The 16,752-nt window shown below is 39.3% G+C and overlaps 2 protein-coding genes across 5 annotated transcripts in view; both read right to left on the reverse strand.

The window, feature by feature from the left end:
* Positions 1-1,599, reverse strand: part of LOC123958476 (multiple C2 and transmembrane domain-containing protein 2-like) — a 38,038-nt gene extending 36,439 nt beyond the window's left edge. For 2 of the 4 annotated variants that reach the window (XM_046031814.1, XM_046031811.1), the window contains exon 1: positions 1,328-1,454. The gene's annotated coding sequence lies outside the window, so the exon portion shown is untranslated. The other 2 variants (XM_046031812.1, XM_046031813.1) reach the window with 2 other exon arrangements.
* A 1,529-nt stretch (positions 1,600-3,128) lies between these two features.
* The window catches only part of LOC123958737 (myocyte-specific enhancer factor 2A-like), a 58,076-nt gene continuing 44,452 nt past the window's right edge, over positions 3,129-16,752 (reverse strand). Inside the window, exons 6-10 of the mRNA XM_046032311.1 lie at positions 15,944-15,997; positions 14,491-14,651; positions 10,322-10,448; positions 10,003-10,105; positions 3,129-6,841 (exon numbers count right to left, since the gene is read on the reverse strand). Coding sequence (XP_045888267.1) covers positions 6,502-6,841; positions 10,003-10,105; positions 10,322-10,448; positions 14,491-14,651; positions 15,944-15,997 — 785 coding nt within the window. The 3' untranslated portion in view covers positions 3,129-6,501. The remainder of the gene's footprint in view (positions 6,842-10,002; positions 10,106-10,321; positions 10,449-14,490; positions 14,652-15,943; positions 15,998-16,752) is intronic.

The following is a 16,752-nucleotide window of genomic DNA, read 5'->3' on the forward strand; positions in this document are numbered from 1 at the left end:
GGGGGGGGGGGGGGGGGGGGGGGGGAGGTTACAACTAACCAAGACTATGGGGTGAACTGTAACATTTTACTCCTTGTGTTTGAGACTAAACCATGCATTTTTTGTCTGTGTTGCATAACTATGCATCACATTTTGAACGCACTGACATAAAAGAGCTCAGAGATAAAGACAGAAATTTCAAAAATGTTACAACCACCTGGTCTCCCCCAGCTGTATAGCATCATAGGGAAACTCGTTCTCATTTTTTAGTACCTACTGCACACTTATGTTCTCATATTAATATATATTTTAGAAACTATTTGGCAGCAGATAATATAGCAGTCATAAAGACTTAATACGGTTTTTAAAGTTTTTTTCTCAGTAGGTGGGCCCAGTTGAGCAACTGCAGACCTGCCTGAACCAGACAAGAAGCTATTTCCTGAAACTATTTCACAGCTTGTGGTAAAGTCTTCCACTTTGATATGGGGCAAGACTAAAGCTCACTGCGAAAAAACACACAACAGACAATAGACAACAGACAACTTCTGCAGAAATTAAAAGAAAATCTGCAGTTCAAGTGGATTTCGACCTTTTGGTTGTCAGTTCAATGGCTGCGAGTTTTTGTACGCTGGGACAAACAAGACCTTTAAATTTAAGCCTGTGGGTCTACATAATTACAACATAACCTACTGGAACTTCTTCTAGGTAAATACCCTGTGAACACTATGACCACAAACAGGTTTCAAGACGCATCCAGAGTTAGTGAAAGTAGGCAATTTAATTTAGGCTGTCACTGAAAGGATTTCTCCAAAAATGAGTCCTGTAGACGATACCTGAAAGAGCCACAGCAACTCCCTGCAAAAGCACTGCTCTCTTACAAAAGTTCAGACACATTTCAATTTTAAAATCTTGCAAATAATATAATCCTGCCTATAGGAAAAGATGCATTTTATTGTATCTCAAAACCTTAACTCAGTCAATCGAGGATCTTGTAGTCGGCATGTTGCACACTCTGACCAACAGGCACCAACAGAGTAAAACATGACACCAAACTCCGACACGCTAGCGTAACTTACATACTAAGTTAGCATAACTGGGCTGACGGGTGACCGAGACAGCATCTTTAACAAAAATGTTCTGCTTGTTTGATATCAGTACCGCATTCACGGCCAATGGCTAAGAAAACTTGAAATGAAGTCGTGCTGCACAAATTATGTAAGTTCCGTCTGTGAGTCTGAAACTACTGCCAGATGTTCAGCCTCAGCCTCCGTCCACACAGATGTGAATTAACGTTACGCAGCATACCTGGGAGTTTCCCACGAGCTTAATAAGTAAGAGTCACTCTCACCTCACCTGTCCTTCAGGGGAAATGTTTCCGGGCACGAAGGAGGCTCACCTTAAAAGCCCCAAATCAGAGACTCCCGCAGGTAAATGGACTTTGTAAAGTATGCTTCTCCCGTAGAAAAACAAATTATGCGTTAACTTTTACCTTTTCCCGCTGCTAAGAACTTCCGACGAGTGTTTCTCATTCACCTCAAAGGTGCTAAACACCGGGGTTAGAAAAACGACAGCAGCAGCTCAGAGCATCCACCGTAAGTAACATGCCTCTGACATACAGACTTCCCTCCCTCCGCCTGCCTCAAGTGTTAAGCCACAAACAACAAAACCTCTGTTAGAGCAGGACTTTCAAAATAAAACCCCCGCCGCCGGTGAGCGCGTGCACCAAGTAGGGGATGAATGTAATGAAACTGATTTTAAAAAAGCCTAGAAAGTTTGAGACTTTGTGTTTGAAAGCTTGATATCTAATGTAAAAGGTTTTGCAAGATTGAAACTTTTAAATAATATTATTGATAGCTTGAAAAAGGGCTGCAAACGTTATTTTGAGTTTTTCTTCTTAAAAACTACAGCACTTTGTTTTTACATGTTTTTTCAATACATTTTTCAGAGCTTAAAGGTGTCACTGTTGGTGTAAACTGGTATGTTGGGGAACACTTTCGAAACGTCCAGAGACTTGAGTTTTGAAAGGAGAATCTTTATTTTGAAACTTTTACGGATGTAGCTAAATAGCCCTAATTGTCTGGAGTCACCTGTCTGGACAGGTCCATTTTAGATAGAGGCCTACAATTCACCCGTGAACCTTTCTCAAAAGTTTCAGTACATAAAGCCATATTCCAAGCTTTGGTTGCTGATTAATTTGTTGTTTTTTTACTCTTTGGGTAGACTATTTAGCTGAGTTAATCACTGAGAACTAATGTATAAAGATATTAGCATGTTGGAAAAGAGGATGTGCAAACTACAGGGGAGCCATGGGGAGCTTGTATCCTCTAAATAAATAAATAAATAAATAAATTTGCTATGCATTTCTATGTCTCTCTCTTTTGTGCATGTTAATGGGAACCACTGGCCCCCAAGTTCTGACCCAACACTTTGATAGGGTTTCCCATGAAAGCCATGGTATAGTTCGCACAGTCCAACAATGGACTCAGTCTTTGTGAAAGAGTCGGCTCTAGCCGTACTAAAGGAGAAGAAATGGCCAACAAAAATACTAAATACTCTCTTAACACCATACAGGCATTTAAAACAAACAAGGGCCAAGTGATGCAGGTGTGATGGGTTTTTTTGCACACCAGTTATTTTGCTGACTTTTGCAATGTATTTGATCCAATCACAGTGTTCTAGCCTAGATGTTCACAGCTAAATTTCGTATATATTTTGTTTTCATATCACATTCTGCACATCATCTTACCTTCAAAAAAATCATGAAGGGGGGAACTATATAAGGAAACTTATATATTTAACTTATATAAATTTTTGTAGTTATGGACAGCTTTGTTACAAATGGTGTTTTAGGGAAAAAAAAACCTTGCAGGTTTTAAAACAAGTCTATGGAAGCTCATTGCATTCACCAATGAAAAATAAATTGGAAGCCTTATGTAGTAAAAGATGTCGTAATTACGAGATAAGATGTCATAATTACGAGAAAAGATCTCATAATTACGAGAAAAGATCTCATAATTACGAGATCCGGATTACGAGAAAAGATCTCTAGAGATGACTGGAAAGGTGCCATTTCTTACTGAGTTCAGTACAGTTGGAAATATATTCACAGATTCGAGCTTCCGGGATCAATAACTCGTAAGCAAAACGTGTTTAAAACACAAACAATGCCTCTTTATTATTAGTTAAGTAGACAACAAGCTACAAGTACATTTTCACATAAATGAGTCTTCCTAGGAGCGGCACAAATGACATTGGTCTCTACGTGCAGCAGGCTGTGAGACGAGTGCGCAGGGACCGTCTACAAAGTGCAACACCGAAAACACATTCTGCAGAGATATTCTTCTAACTTCACACTTGTACAATGTAGTGCCCCCAAAATCACCTTACACATTAATGATATACTGCTGGTTATACTACAATCCTTAGTTTGGGGGAAAAAAGACTTTTGCATACCTAATATTAGGTAGGCCTATTTTTAATATTCAATAACTACACTGTTAAAGGCTGTAATGTCTCAAAAATCACCCCAGGTATCAGTGATCACATGTTGATGATACCACAACACTTAGTTTGTAGAAATATAGTTTTGCATAATTTGGGAAATTTTAATATTCAATAATAGACTCATTTATTTGAAAATGTACTTGTAGCTTTTTGTCTACTTAACTACGATAATAGAGTCGTTTGTGTTTTAAACACATTTTGCTTACGAGTTATTGATTCCAGAAGCTCGAATCTGTAAATATAGGCTATTTCCAACTTTTCCATTATCTAGTAATTACGAGATCCTGATCTCGTAATTATGAGAAAAGGCTTCCAATTTATTTTCTTTGGTGAATGCAATGCGCTTCCCGTACAAGTCGCTGTTCTCCTTAAGTTTTTTTTTCTGGGCCTGTTTTGTAGGTAATGCAAGAAGGTTTGCAGTCAAAACTATTACTTGAGCCAAACAATGTATTACAGGACACCAGAATAAAGCATGGTTTTGAACAAATTTAAAACATATCAAGAGCACTGGCCCCATTGATGCAGTCTGTAATGCAGTAAGTCAATTAAGCTGCTATTGGGAGTGTTTGCATCATCTATGGCCAGTTTAACTATCAAGCTATGACCACCCGTGTCCAGTTATGACCAGTGTAACCAGTAATCTTGCCCAGCTAAAGTGTCCAAATCCTCTCTAAACCAACAAACCAGCCCATCCTGGGACTGACAAAGAGACCACTCGGTCTAAGCTGTAGGGGTCTGTTTCAGAGTTTCAGACCAGAGCTGCAAGACAAGGCAGCCTCAAATAAAGCTCGCAACTGGGTGGGCATATCTGAAAAGAGGGGGTTGTAAACTCAGCTCTGAAAGAACAGTCAATACCAGTGCAAACTGCAAAAGTTTCAAAATAACCCCCCTCCCCCAACATATACAGTTGATCCCAGTTTTTACATCAACCTGGAATCAAACCTGGAAAACACAAGGAAAACAGTGACATATTTGAAACTCTGAAAATGTGTTGGAGAAACATAATACTGCAGTTGTGAAAGAAGGAAAAGTCAGTTATTATTATAATCACTGCATACTCAAATCTTTTCACCCAATAGATCATTTACGTGGTACTTGACGTCAGCACTTGTGTGCCCAACCAGAGGTGTTACACATCACACCTCTCATATTGAACAGCCATCTGTTCTGAACCCTTAACTTCCTCCACTTCATTCATCTCTTAGCCCCTGACGGGTTGTAGTAATTGAATTCTTCTTCCAGTTCTCTACCACATGACACACATTGTTTAAGCCAGGTCTGCTTTCTACAGACAATCTGATTTACCAAGTACATCCTCAGTGAACTACATAGTTCCTGTCTTTTTTACGGGAGGCTATTGTAGTCTAATGATGACAATCCAATCCAGTACACACTGATGCCATCTATGTTGATCTTTTCTGTGTTTTAAACAGCCAAACTGACTCTCAATGGAGAATTTCTTTCTGTATTTTGTCTCCTTCTTAGATGAACCAAGCACAATGACTTCCTCTGTATTTTTGCTTTCCAGTGTGCATCTGGTAGACCTCAAGGCCAATATCATTAAAATGCAGCGTTGCTTTTGGAGTAATGTGAAGACATGCCCTGTAATTACTGTTACAATACGCTTTGGATCATGCTGTAGTTTTTTATGAACCCAAAATGTTGTCTTTCTTCTGTGAAAAGGTACACCAGGAATGTGTCACAAAACTTTCTCTTTCTGTATTTTTTTTATTCACGACTGATTGCTTCCCATCCACAGTGTTTTTCAGTATACTATTGTGGTTGCTCTTGCAGCTTTTGCACTCCTCACCACATGCGCTACTTTGTACTTACCCACACAGTTTCTCAGCATTACTCAACGTAAGTACAGCTTTTGTACTTATTAGTATGTGTGTTTTTCTGTGATTAACACGAGTTTCCCACTCCAACTACTAAACAGATTTCATCTTGTCCCGTATAAGCTCATGTGTTGTCACCTCACCGTATCAGTTTGGCCAGATTTAGCCCTACTAAGACTATCAGAATTTTTATATTTTTACAAATGTATATTTATACTGCATCCTTTCTGTAAAACAATTTCTTAAGAGCTAGATTTGATTTGTTCACAAAAATGTTTTCTAGAGTGCATTTACCTTTCAGCATATTTTTGAAGACCTGATTTCAAGATAGTGCAGCATGGAGTACTTCACAAAACAGATTTATCCAAAAGACACTTGATGAGAAAGAAAAGGACAGTGCCTTGCAATTATGGCAATCATCCACAAAAATACACAGTTACGCCAAAAGTGATATATATTAAAGATAGTATATACAAAACAATAAAGACATATTTTGGAAGTACATACAGAACAAGTGTCCATGGCTTTCAGTTTTAAATCTGAATGAAATATTGTCTTATTCTGTGCACAATATAAAAACACACACAAAAAACATAAGAACAGCATACTGCATTGGCTGATATAAATAAGTGTTTTCTATAAAGGGGAGTAACAGGGATTATGTGGATGGAGTATTGCTTTCATTTTGGACTCATTTAATGTTTCAAACCCTGAGAATATCAGATGTGAATTGAGTGACACCCAGTGGGAGACATCCAGAAGCACTTCACTGCTTTACTGCCCAAATAATGAAGCCAAAAGGCTGACAGACAACACTAGTCTCGCCTTTTTTTTTTTATTCTTCTGTGTACAGTACTGCATCCCACTGGATAAGAAAGTGACAGACTGTACTGCAATTGGACCCACATTATCGGTCTGTGATGCTTAAATGATTTATATTTCAAAAGGACGGCATGTTATGTTTTAAGGACGACAGAAGATTAGATGAGATGATTCTGACAGATCCACAATGTTCAGACCAATTTTGCTCAACTCTTCTAAAAAATCTGACCACCAAAAACAAAACAGAGATAGCTTAATGAAAAATAACAGAACACATCAATAAAATCCACATTTCATTTGCATAACAGTGTCCTTCCTGTGTTTGCCCTGGTGTTGTGTCGCCATGTGACTGTAGGGTTTATGTCACCCAGCTGTCCATTCGCATTCGTTTGACCGTGGGACTCTCCCCGCCCTCTGACCGTCTCACAGGAAGCGAGTGGAAGTCCAACCGCTGCTGCTGTGGCTCCTCCCGGTCGCTGCCACCCTCGTGGGAGCTGCAGGAGGAGCCAACGCTGTCTGCAGGAGACCTCCCCATCTCTGCTCTGGTGGATGAGGAGGTGGAGGAGTGAGGATGAGGAGGGACATGAGCGTGACTCATGTACCCTGATTGGCTGAGGTGGTTGCGGGGTGGGGAGATAGGCTCAGCTTTGATGTTGATGTTGTGGTTGGTGTTGATGGAGAGATTGGAGCTCCCGGACCTACAGGGTGAGAGGCAAGGAAGAAGAGCACGATTTAAGGCTGTGGAGTGAAGGCGCCATCTAGTGGTGAAACTAAGACCTTTAGACTAAAAAAGAACTTAGGTACAAATTGAGATAATTTACTTGGGTATTTTCATTTTATGCTACACTCATTTTAAATTTATCTTTTTATTTTTTTAGGGGAGCTTCACTGAGAGGAAGCCTCTCTTTTGCAGGAAGGCCCTGATCACATTCACAACTGGAAGCTGCCCAGTACAACCGCAGCCTGGTCTGCTGGCCACTAAGCAGCTCCACCTTTGGGGCACCACTGCCCCATACAGTTAAAATGCAAATATTGTACTTTATACTCTATTTATTTGCCAAGTTGAGTATGTAAAAAATAATAATTTTTATAGATTAAACAACCAAACAGTGCATACATTACTGCAACGGCCTCACTTAGTCTGGTATGACCAGTAGCTTATGGTGACTAATATTAGCTATTGCGGGTTATACAACACTTCTCTATTTGTGCCAAGGTTTCAACATGTATTAGGATTAGGTGTCGTATTACTTGTGGCCACACTGCTCAGCATAGTCTTGCTTTGATTTGCAATGGAGTATCTTTACAGGGCGACATTGGTTGCTTAATTGAAATAAAGGATATGAATACTTCCTTGCCCTGCAATATGTCAGGCTTATTACTTTATTCATCAGCCTCACTCTTCATTATAGAGTCCATCTAAAAAACATTCTTGACAGATACCGAAAAACTCCCTAGGGGGCTTTTGCCCTCTCCTGTACATGTCAGTTGAACTTAGTGTAAATAAATATGTCAACTGCCAAAACTGTGTTAAGAAACTGTGAAACGGGAAAACCTGTTTTCAGTCATTAAAGTGGTAAGATTGTAATTTAAATAAATGTCTCTTTATGAATAAATATAAATGTCATTTATCTTTAAATGAGGTGACACAATGGTGATTGTTTCCTGTGGCACATTAATGAAGTAATGCAATATTTAAATATTTTCAGTTTTACAAACTGTAGGTGGCAAAACAAACTGTGCATTTCCTACTGCTGCAGCTTCACATTAAAAGCATTAACTGGTCAAACAAGAGTTGACTTTTATTGTAAGGTAGTCACAGGAAATCCAATGTGTTTGTCTGTGAGATTAGCATCGACAGCTATCGTTCAGGGATGCACGATAATTATCGATCCGATATAATATCTGCAGATATTGGGCATATATATATATATATCGGAATCATATCGAGAATGGAAATTTATCAGAGGATTTAGCCGAAGAGACTCAATGAATGCTGTAACATGCACCGCTGCTGTTGTCGCACTCTGGATCGAGCCACGCAGACACGGGTGCAGGCAGCTAGAGCCAAACAGCTGGTATGTACATCTGGCTAATTACCAAGCTAACATTAGCTGTGCTTATATAAAACACAGAGGATGACAGACTGTGGACAGAGCAGATTAATATGACGGTTTCTACATGTTTATGCTCGTTTAACAGATGTATTGATAAAGTAGCCTACTGTCTGTGAGTAGTAGCCGACACACTACCTAATACTGCGTTTCGGTGCCCATCACTAAATAACATTAGTTTGTTACTCATCGCGTTTCAATCAGGAGGAAGATTGTAGGACATTTTAAGCACTCCCAACTTGCCAACTCTCATCTAAAAGAATACATTTTACACACTGAAGAGTTTGCTGGAGCAGTTTGAACAGCAGACAATAGATATTAGTTCAGCTACAGCCACAGCAGCAGACGTGATCCCCTCCATCAGTTATGCTTTAAAGCACATCCTTTTAGGTTTGGACAACACCTGCTTTTATTTTGCGCCATAGACAGCTCACTGTTACAGTGCTGTTTGCACCTCAGAAAATATATGGAGCATGTTTGTTACGGTTTACCATAAAAATAAAATGTGGCACTGGCATATAATCCTCTCCCAGGTGAAATAATTTATATTTTTCAGGGATGAATGTCTATGTCTACATTTGTTAAATTAAAATTTTTTTGTAAAATAAAATGTTATTTTTGTTATTGGTTTTTTTTTTCTTATTTTTTTTATTGTTTATACAACAAATGAGTAATTAGGAAAAAAGTTGTACAGGAGAGACTTCAGCATCAGCCAAAAATTGCTTTAACATATGGGCATGTTGAATATCGGCCAAAATCTAATATCGTGCATCCTTAATATCGTTCATCAAAAATGCATCAACAAAACAACGGCCATTTAGACATTTTTTGACAGCAGATCAGTGTGTAATATTGTAGGGAGTAATGTAACAGTCAAAAGCAGCCACAGTGAGCTGACCAAGAGCTGCAGGCAGAAGGCTGCACACCTCTGTTGTGATCGAGCCAGTGTGGATTTGTTCATTTTATATCAAATAAATTTGGAGATCCCAAAGTCTTTCTCTCTCCCTGAGAGAAAGAAAAGGAGGGGGTTTGAGATATCAACCCTCAACAGACAGCTGAAGCAACCAAAGGAGGAGGTGAAAGGTTTGCTTTCCCTAAGTGCTGTTTCTGGGCAGTTCGATCGTAAAACTGGCCACCTTTGGCAGCAGCCGAGACAAGGCTCGGTGCCTGACTGTTAAAGTGACAAAGAAACACTAACCAGAAATTAGCTTTCTCCTGAACAGCCTATCAGAACTCTTTTTTTAAGAGAGGGCAGGAAACCCTTAACTGCCCCCCACACACGTAACCATGGCAACTGACTTCCCTCTTCGTTTATTTATCTCACATCAAAGGATATCCTCCTAGTGAATAATTGTATAATTATTAAAACGCCACCCAGAGGTCCGGAGACTCTGGGTGAATTGAATCTCCGGTGGTGCCCTATTTCGAGGAATTATGAATTAATATCTCCAAATATTACTTTTCATAAGTTTATTAAAAATCATAAGTAGACACCTCCAACTTCTCAGCAAGGTAACCAGTTCCTTTCACTGTTCGCAGACTCATTTTCTCAGATTTGTGCAGCGTAAAATCGGATCATGATTACTCACAGAATGACAGTTCTTTATGAAAACAACAATGGGACCTGTAACATTAAAACACATTTGCTGTTACCACCAGTAACTAGGTGTCATCCTATCAACCAGGTCTGAAATCTGAAGGACTGCCACTTTAAGAGAGAAAAATTAACCGCTTCAGGTACTTACCCCAGTGAGCCCAGCTGGTGTAGCTGCCATGCCGCCATGGAGCCCAGAGAGGAGCCTGCAGGGGGGCTGAAGCCTGACAGCTCTGCACTGTTCAGGGAGTACTCTGACAAAGACAGAGATGACATGTTACAGGATAGCACACAAAAAGCAATATACTTAAACAATTCAGCATAACCACCTGAAACCAGCATATACATAATAATGTAACCTAAAGTAAGAAAGAAAAACAGCAACATATCATTGTCTTTTTTTTTGCCATATTGTGACATCATTGGGTCCTCCGGGGTTATGCTTATGAGTACAAATAGACATCAGGTACCATTGTTGTAGGCAGAGCTGATGCCGGAGTAGACCAGACTATGGTGAGGCTGACTGGGTGTGGTGATGGAGACCACTGGGGTGGAGAGAGGCTGGCTGGACTGACTGCTGCTCAGCCTCTGGTTACTCTGAAAATAAATAACAGATACACAGTCACTAAGTTTATTCATTACATTTCTAAATGTCTAAAATCTGGCTTCTCTCTCTGTTGCTTCTGTGTGCTTAGACTGCAGTTCTACTGTGCAGAGTAGTTGAACGCGGCTCGCGAAGATCCTCTTCGACCACATGGTGGTAGTAGAAATTTATTTTCTACAGGGCAGAGCGTGCTTGACCTTCAGCGGCCTGCTGAACAGAGCACAGAGCTGTTGATGGATGCTGAATGTTTTGCATTGAGAAAAGTCAAACAGAAATTCACCAATCTGCCAATGTCTTTAGTTAATCTCTCAATCTTAATCTGTAAATCCACTTTTAAGACAAAGACCTGATAATCATTATTCGGTATTTTGAAAACACAGAGGCCCTAGTTTGTGCAAAATGAAAACACTTCTTATTCTCTAAATTCAATTTTTAGAGATTTTGCAAGATTTGTGTTTTGCATTTCAACTGGTAGCAGTCTTGTTAAGGAATTGTAAAACAGGCCTACTGCTACAACCACAGTGCTAATTTAATGAATTGAGTGTTTTAACAATGAATCAAAAAAACTACTGAACAGCAGTGGGCAATTCCTTTTTTTAATCTGTCACTGTCTCAAATTAAGATAAAAACCAAGTTAGTTTGGCACACTTTATAGTGTCTCTTTAACTTGACACATTTCTAACAGTAATTATAAGTTTTGTGTTGTTCCTCTCTGGGTGTTGGCATTCCAGCCTGATAATGTCAGTAATGACATCACCCTGAATGAGGTAATTCAATGCTGACACACACACACACACGCACACACGCACACACACACACACACAGTACGTTACCCAACCAATACATGGCCTGAACTAATATTAAAAGCTAACCAAACGTGACTGCCTGGAGCACTGCATTGTGTTTCCTTCCCCTTTCCTTGTGTTACATATGGTTCCCCTGTTCCTCTGAGTGACAAATGCCATACTGGAGAGGTTCGAGCTAACATGGTAATGATGATGGTTAACACACGGGTCTGTGAAGAAAGGCAGACCTGCTCACACTTATGGATATTGCTTTAAAGAAACTAAATGAAAAAATAAAAAGTATTGTTCTTTCCTGTTTGTGCAAAACAAACACAGTACACAAAGCACACTCTACAAACTTAACATGCACACATGTGCATAGAGGAGGAAGTGAAAGGCAGTTTCAATATGATCAAACCGAGAAGCTGCTGTCTGACTACTCATCTTTTACTGCAGTGAATGAAATGAGCAACAACCATCCCTGTGTGTTGGTTGAAACATTGTGGAAATATTAGCATGCTATTGTTTATGGTTTTAACGGCATGCCAGCGTCAACCCGTAAAAGTTGGTATTTAGCACTCTCAGACTACTGACCAATGTTCACTGTCAACTGCTCCTGCAAACATGATGACAGTAAGTTATTTGTCAATAATCATCTTAGAAAGAACAGAATGATGAGAAATTATGATGATTAACAAATATAATAACATTTTGACATCTCCTGCCACATGCAGGATGTTTATTCATTTATAATTTCTTCACCTGAAATGTAGTCAGTACAGTATTTTATTAATACTGATGGCTATCCCTAAATGAGTCTTAATTAAAGGTTTTAAAAGGTAACTCAAAGTAATTTTAATTTGTAGTCCATGTCTAACTTGTCTGTTAAATCAAATGTTTTATACTAATAATTACAGCAAATGTCCCAAAAAGCTGGACTTTCACATCAATATTCATGATAGGAGAAAAAAGAAATGCTGTCCTTTTTCTGATGGCTCACTGCAAAATGAAAATAAATCAGCAGCATCTCAGAGCCAGCCGAGTGATGGTCACAATAACAAAAAGTAAAGAAAAAGTGTTTGCTAATTATTGCATCATGTTTGAGCATAATGCATGAGGGAAGGGCAACAGTTAGGGAGTTAGGGGCAAATCAATAACCTCAATAACCCAGCACAGCTGCTGAATGTGCAATCTGAAGGAAGAAAGAGAGACTCTAGAAGCTATGAAGGTTCTTGGTTAATTCATTAAATTCTGAAGGTTTGGAGTCAGTTTACCAAACCATGAACTCAGATTTCAATCATCTAATCACAGAAACACTGTGTACTGCGCACTTATTGAGGGCTTTTTTGAGATATGAGTAGAATGAGTTCTAGTGGTACTGTTTCTAAATCCAACTCCAGGTTCCACCAAGAATGTGCACTCCCTTTCCAACAAAATGGCTTGAGTTGGCAGCCTACTTGAAATATCATCAGTCTTTTTCCTTCCAAAATTAATTTGACAACGTATGCCAGGATTTATGTATCTTTCACTGAAATGCACCATTTTACTTTATATGGTTCTTTTGGATGGAAACAAATTCAATCTGGCAAAAAGATCATTGGGGTGTCCTTTTGTGTAAAGGACAAAAAAGCACACACTTAACTGATTCTTGTGGTCTTCTGCAAATACTAGAGCAGACTAAAGAGATGTTATATAAAGTCCTCCATAAGATCACATAATACACAAGAGGACCTTGTGATTACCAGTGGCAACTTCAACCTTCACTGTTTTGGCTTTATTATCTACCAAAACTATTTTTTAAAGGCCACAGTTCTACCGTGCTAATGTTTACAAGAGTTATTTGTCCATTGTCTTGAACAACAGGCTGTTATTTAGTGCTGTGAGTATATCAAAATCACATCATTTTCATGATTAAAAATGCTGTTTCATGTAAAGCTATAGCGTTTACGGAATAACAGCACACACATGCAGGAATTTAAGAGGCAAGAAAAAGAAAAAGCACACATTTTTTGGTAGGGACAGAGTTGTGCATAGAAACAGAAGAAACAAAAAAGAATAATTACAGTAATGGTTTCAAGAGGAGTTTCTGGCCACTTGTGCTACAGTGTTTTGATGAACAGGTCCCTGAGTGGTTTGGGTCTTGTCTTATATCCCACAGGCACTGACAGGCAATCATTTGCCAGTACTGCTGTGCAGAATTTGTCAGTCCAGAATAGAGAGATCCTCTCCTCTTTAAAAGAACCATGATTTCATTTGCAAACTCACCGACCATCTGGTCCAGATGGTTTGAAACCAATTGTTCTGGAAAGTTGCTGACCAACTCTGTGGTAATCTGCATCATATATTTACCCTGTCCTTGTCTGTGTCCAACATCCTTAAAAAACATCATGTAACGTTGTTGTTCATAATAAAACTCAGACACAGCATTAACCCCTTGACGCCTGAATTTATTTACAATAAAAAAAAAATCATAATTATTTGTGTTTTCATTTGCTTTCAAGCTGATGTTTAATTAAGTGCAGATTGTTAATTTGTCTTTAGAACATAGTAAAGATATAAATTCAGATATGTATATGTAGGTATGATGCAAATTAGCAACAACAGGCATAAAAGAGAAACCAGCGCTTGCAAAAGGTTCCTAGATACATACTGAATATGCACAAACAGGCACTGAGCTATCTCGGCTGCAGTCTGAAAGCAAGAGGTGTGATGCGAATTTGAGACAATTAGCGTCATTTTATGCGCAAATGTCACAGAGAAAAAAAATGTCAGATGACGTAGAAAGAGCGATAAAGTCGGCGTAGGGATGAGGTCGGAGTGGATGGATGGGGAAAAAACTTTCAAGACTTTCACCCAGGAGACCGCTGTCCTGTGTGAAGCCAAAAGTCAACACTGACTTATTTTAACTTGTGTACATAAACAATTGACATAACATATTAAGCTTACTTAACGTAACTTAAGTTGCATACGTATATAACTTAACTGACATTAACTAATATACTTACCGGCCTGTTAAAAGGAGTCAGCAGTCAATGACGGTATAAAACAGAATAGCAACACACACACACATAACACACAGGGCTAAAAGCCTGGCGGGCATAACAATGCAGGTTTAAGCATTAATTAATTAACAACTAGCCTCATAAAGAACATTTCTCCAAAGAGAGTGCCAATAAATGGAGGATATTCCTCAACGTTATTAATCTTTCTGACGACTCTTGTCATAAACATAAGAACCACACACACTTACAAGTGTTTGCATAAGTCCTTTGGACTGGGGGATGACCACTCGGAGGTCTGTCTTGCGGCTGGTAGGGACCAGGCTGTTCCCAGGAGGTGGAAGAGGAGGAGATTTGGATGGTATGACCTTCCCCAAACTGCTTCCACCAGATGAGCCCACAAAACCATTCACTGAACACAGAAATGTAGAAATACAAGGACATTTGAGAGGCTGTTCTACATGGACCAGGAGCCCTGAATGTCCATGTGTTAGAGATCAACCTGTCCACCGACAGGCTCTGAATGGAGCTTGGAGAAAGTAAGGCTATATATTATAGAAGAGATACTAATGAATAATTGATCTTTTCTTGACATTACATAAGGGGCAGTGTTTATATGAGACATGATGTTCTGAGTGGGAGAGCACAAAGATGACAGGGAGTATAATCGGCAGGACAACAGTTTGTAGTGAGGGGTGAAGACACAACAGTACAGATAAATACAGCATAAAGCAGTAGAAAAAGACACAGAGGTGCATCCAGGCTCGTGGATAACAAGAAAAAGGTTGGGAAACACTTCTTTATATGTTTTAGATGTTTAAACAGCAAGCTTCAGGTAAATATTTGTTGTTTCAGTCTCAAAATGAACTTTACTTTAACTTAACTCACTGACTGGTTGGACTGCAAAAATAGAAGGTCCAGGGCTTTAGTTTGTGAAAACATGAACGTTGTCACATGTAGAACATCACAATTCACCTGCTCAGGTAAAATTGGCTAATCTGTTAGTAATACAAATTCAGAAATGCTCTGAACATTTTCAACAACTCATTTCAGATTTTTTTCCCTCTAAAAGATGACACATTATTTACCAAGTAATGCATCAACCCACAATCACAGTCATCTGAGCTGCGGATTGCAAATGATGACCAAAGTGTGACTCCTTTCTTGAAGCTGGAGGTGATAATATACAGTAGGTGCGGTTGAGTGTGCGTTCCTCTTTATTTACTGCTGCTTTATTTACTGTTTGTGATGGATAAAAGAATGTGTAATCAACACGTACTCTTTAAAAACATACAAACAGGGGCGCCACCAGGAATTATGGGCCCCATGACAAAAACTCAAATTGGACCCACTCCATGCAGCTGTTGTCACCACATTGCTAGGACCTAAATGGGGGGGGGGGGCGGTCAATATGGATGTTTACTTTTTGGTCAATGAGGATATTTAACTTTTTAATATTTAACATTTTCACTAACACGTCAGTTGAACCACTCCGAGTGATTTCTTTTGTTTTTTTACATATTTATGTAGAAACTTGAAAAATTAACAAACCCTATTTTTGCTTCTTCAAAACATCCTCTCTCAACAAAAATTATGTTGAATTACATATTAAGTTCTTATGGTGATGGTATCGCTCTAGGCTAAAGTTTTGTAGACAAGGAGATTTGTCAGAGTGCATCTGTCCCACTCCTGAAAGATACATACCAACTGGAGCAGACCCATTTTGCAGAGCCAGATCAGAACTGCCCTGCAGGCCACCTGAGGATAAACACGTACATAGACACACACACAGAATGACTTTTATTAGATTTCTTTTTCCACCAGTTGGTGTTCTGTAACCACTGACATGTATCCCACATGGTGGTCAAAATTTGTTTACTGGTCTTTGTTTTTTCTTAAACTTCATTATCAGTTTTGTCTGTTATATCTGAGCACACAAACTACATATAGCCAAATATGTCAAATATTCAGTCACTACAGGGAAAAATATTCACAACGGCATACTAAATGTATATATAAGCACCATTAAGACAATTGCACATGCTGATCAATAATACTGTTTCTTTCTGCTGTGGATGTGTGTTTTATCTTCCCCTTCTCTGAGCAAAAAAAGTAATACCGTCCCATTTGCCTACTGTGTTTTTTAGGCTTGGTTGTTAAAGTCACAACCAGACAAAAAGTGAACCTCTAAATTTACATGCACATTAGTGTTGTGTTACCTATGACTGTCATCAGCTCAGCAAGAGTTTGGTTCCCAAACAGCAAGGCAAATATCTTATTACCTGCCTTCCTTATAAAGCAGACACACCTGTGTTTCCTGCGCTGGGAGGTCTTTGTGAAGGGTTTACGTTTCGGTGGAGGTGTGTATGAGGCGAGGAGAGGATCCCACTGTCAGCTAGAGCTGCTGTGGCTGCAGCTAGAGCTTGGGAGGTCGCTCCTCCTCCTCCTGCACCGGGGTTGTACTGCATGCTGCCTGGTGCTACATGCATGAAGTTCTGCTGTGGATGGCCTGT

Source organism: Micropterus dolomieu, linkage group LG20 (assembly GCF_021292245.1).
Source record: "Micropterus dolomieu isolate WLL.071019.BEF.003 ecotype Adirondacks linkage group LG20, ASM2129224v1, whole genome shotgun sequence".
Lineage (NCBI taxonomy): Eukaryota > Metazoa > Chordata > Actinopteri > Centrarchiformes > Centrarchidae > Micropterus > Micropterus dolomieu.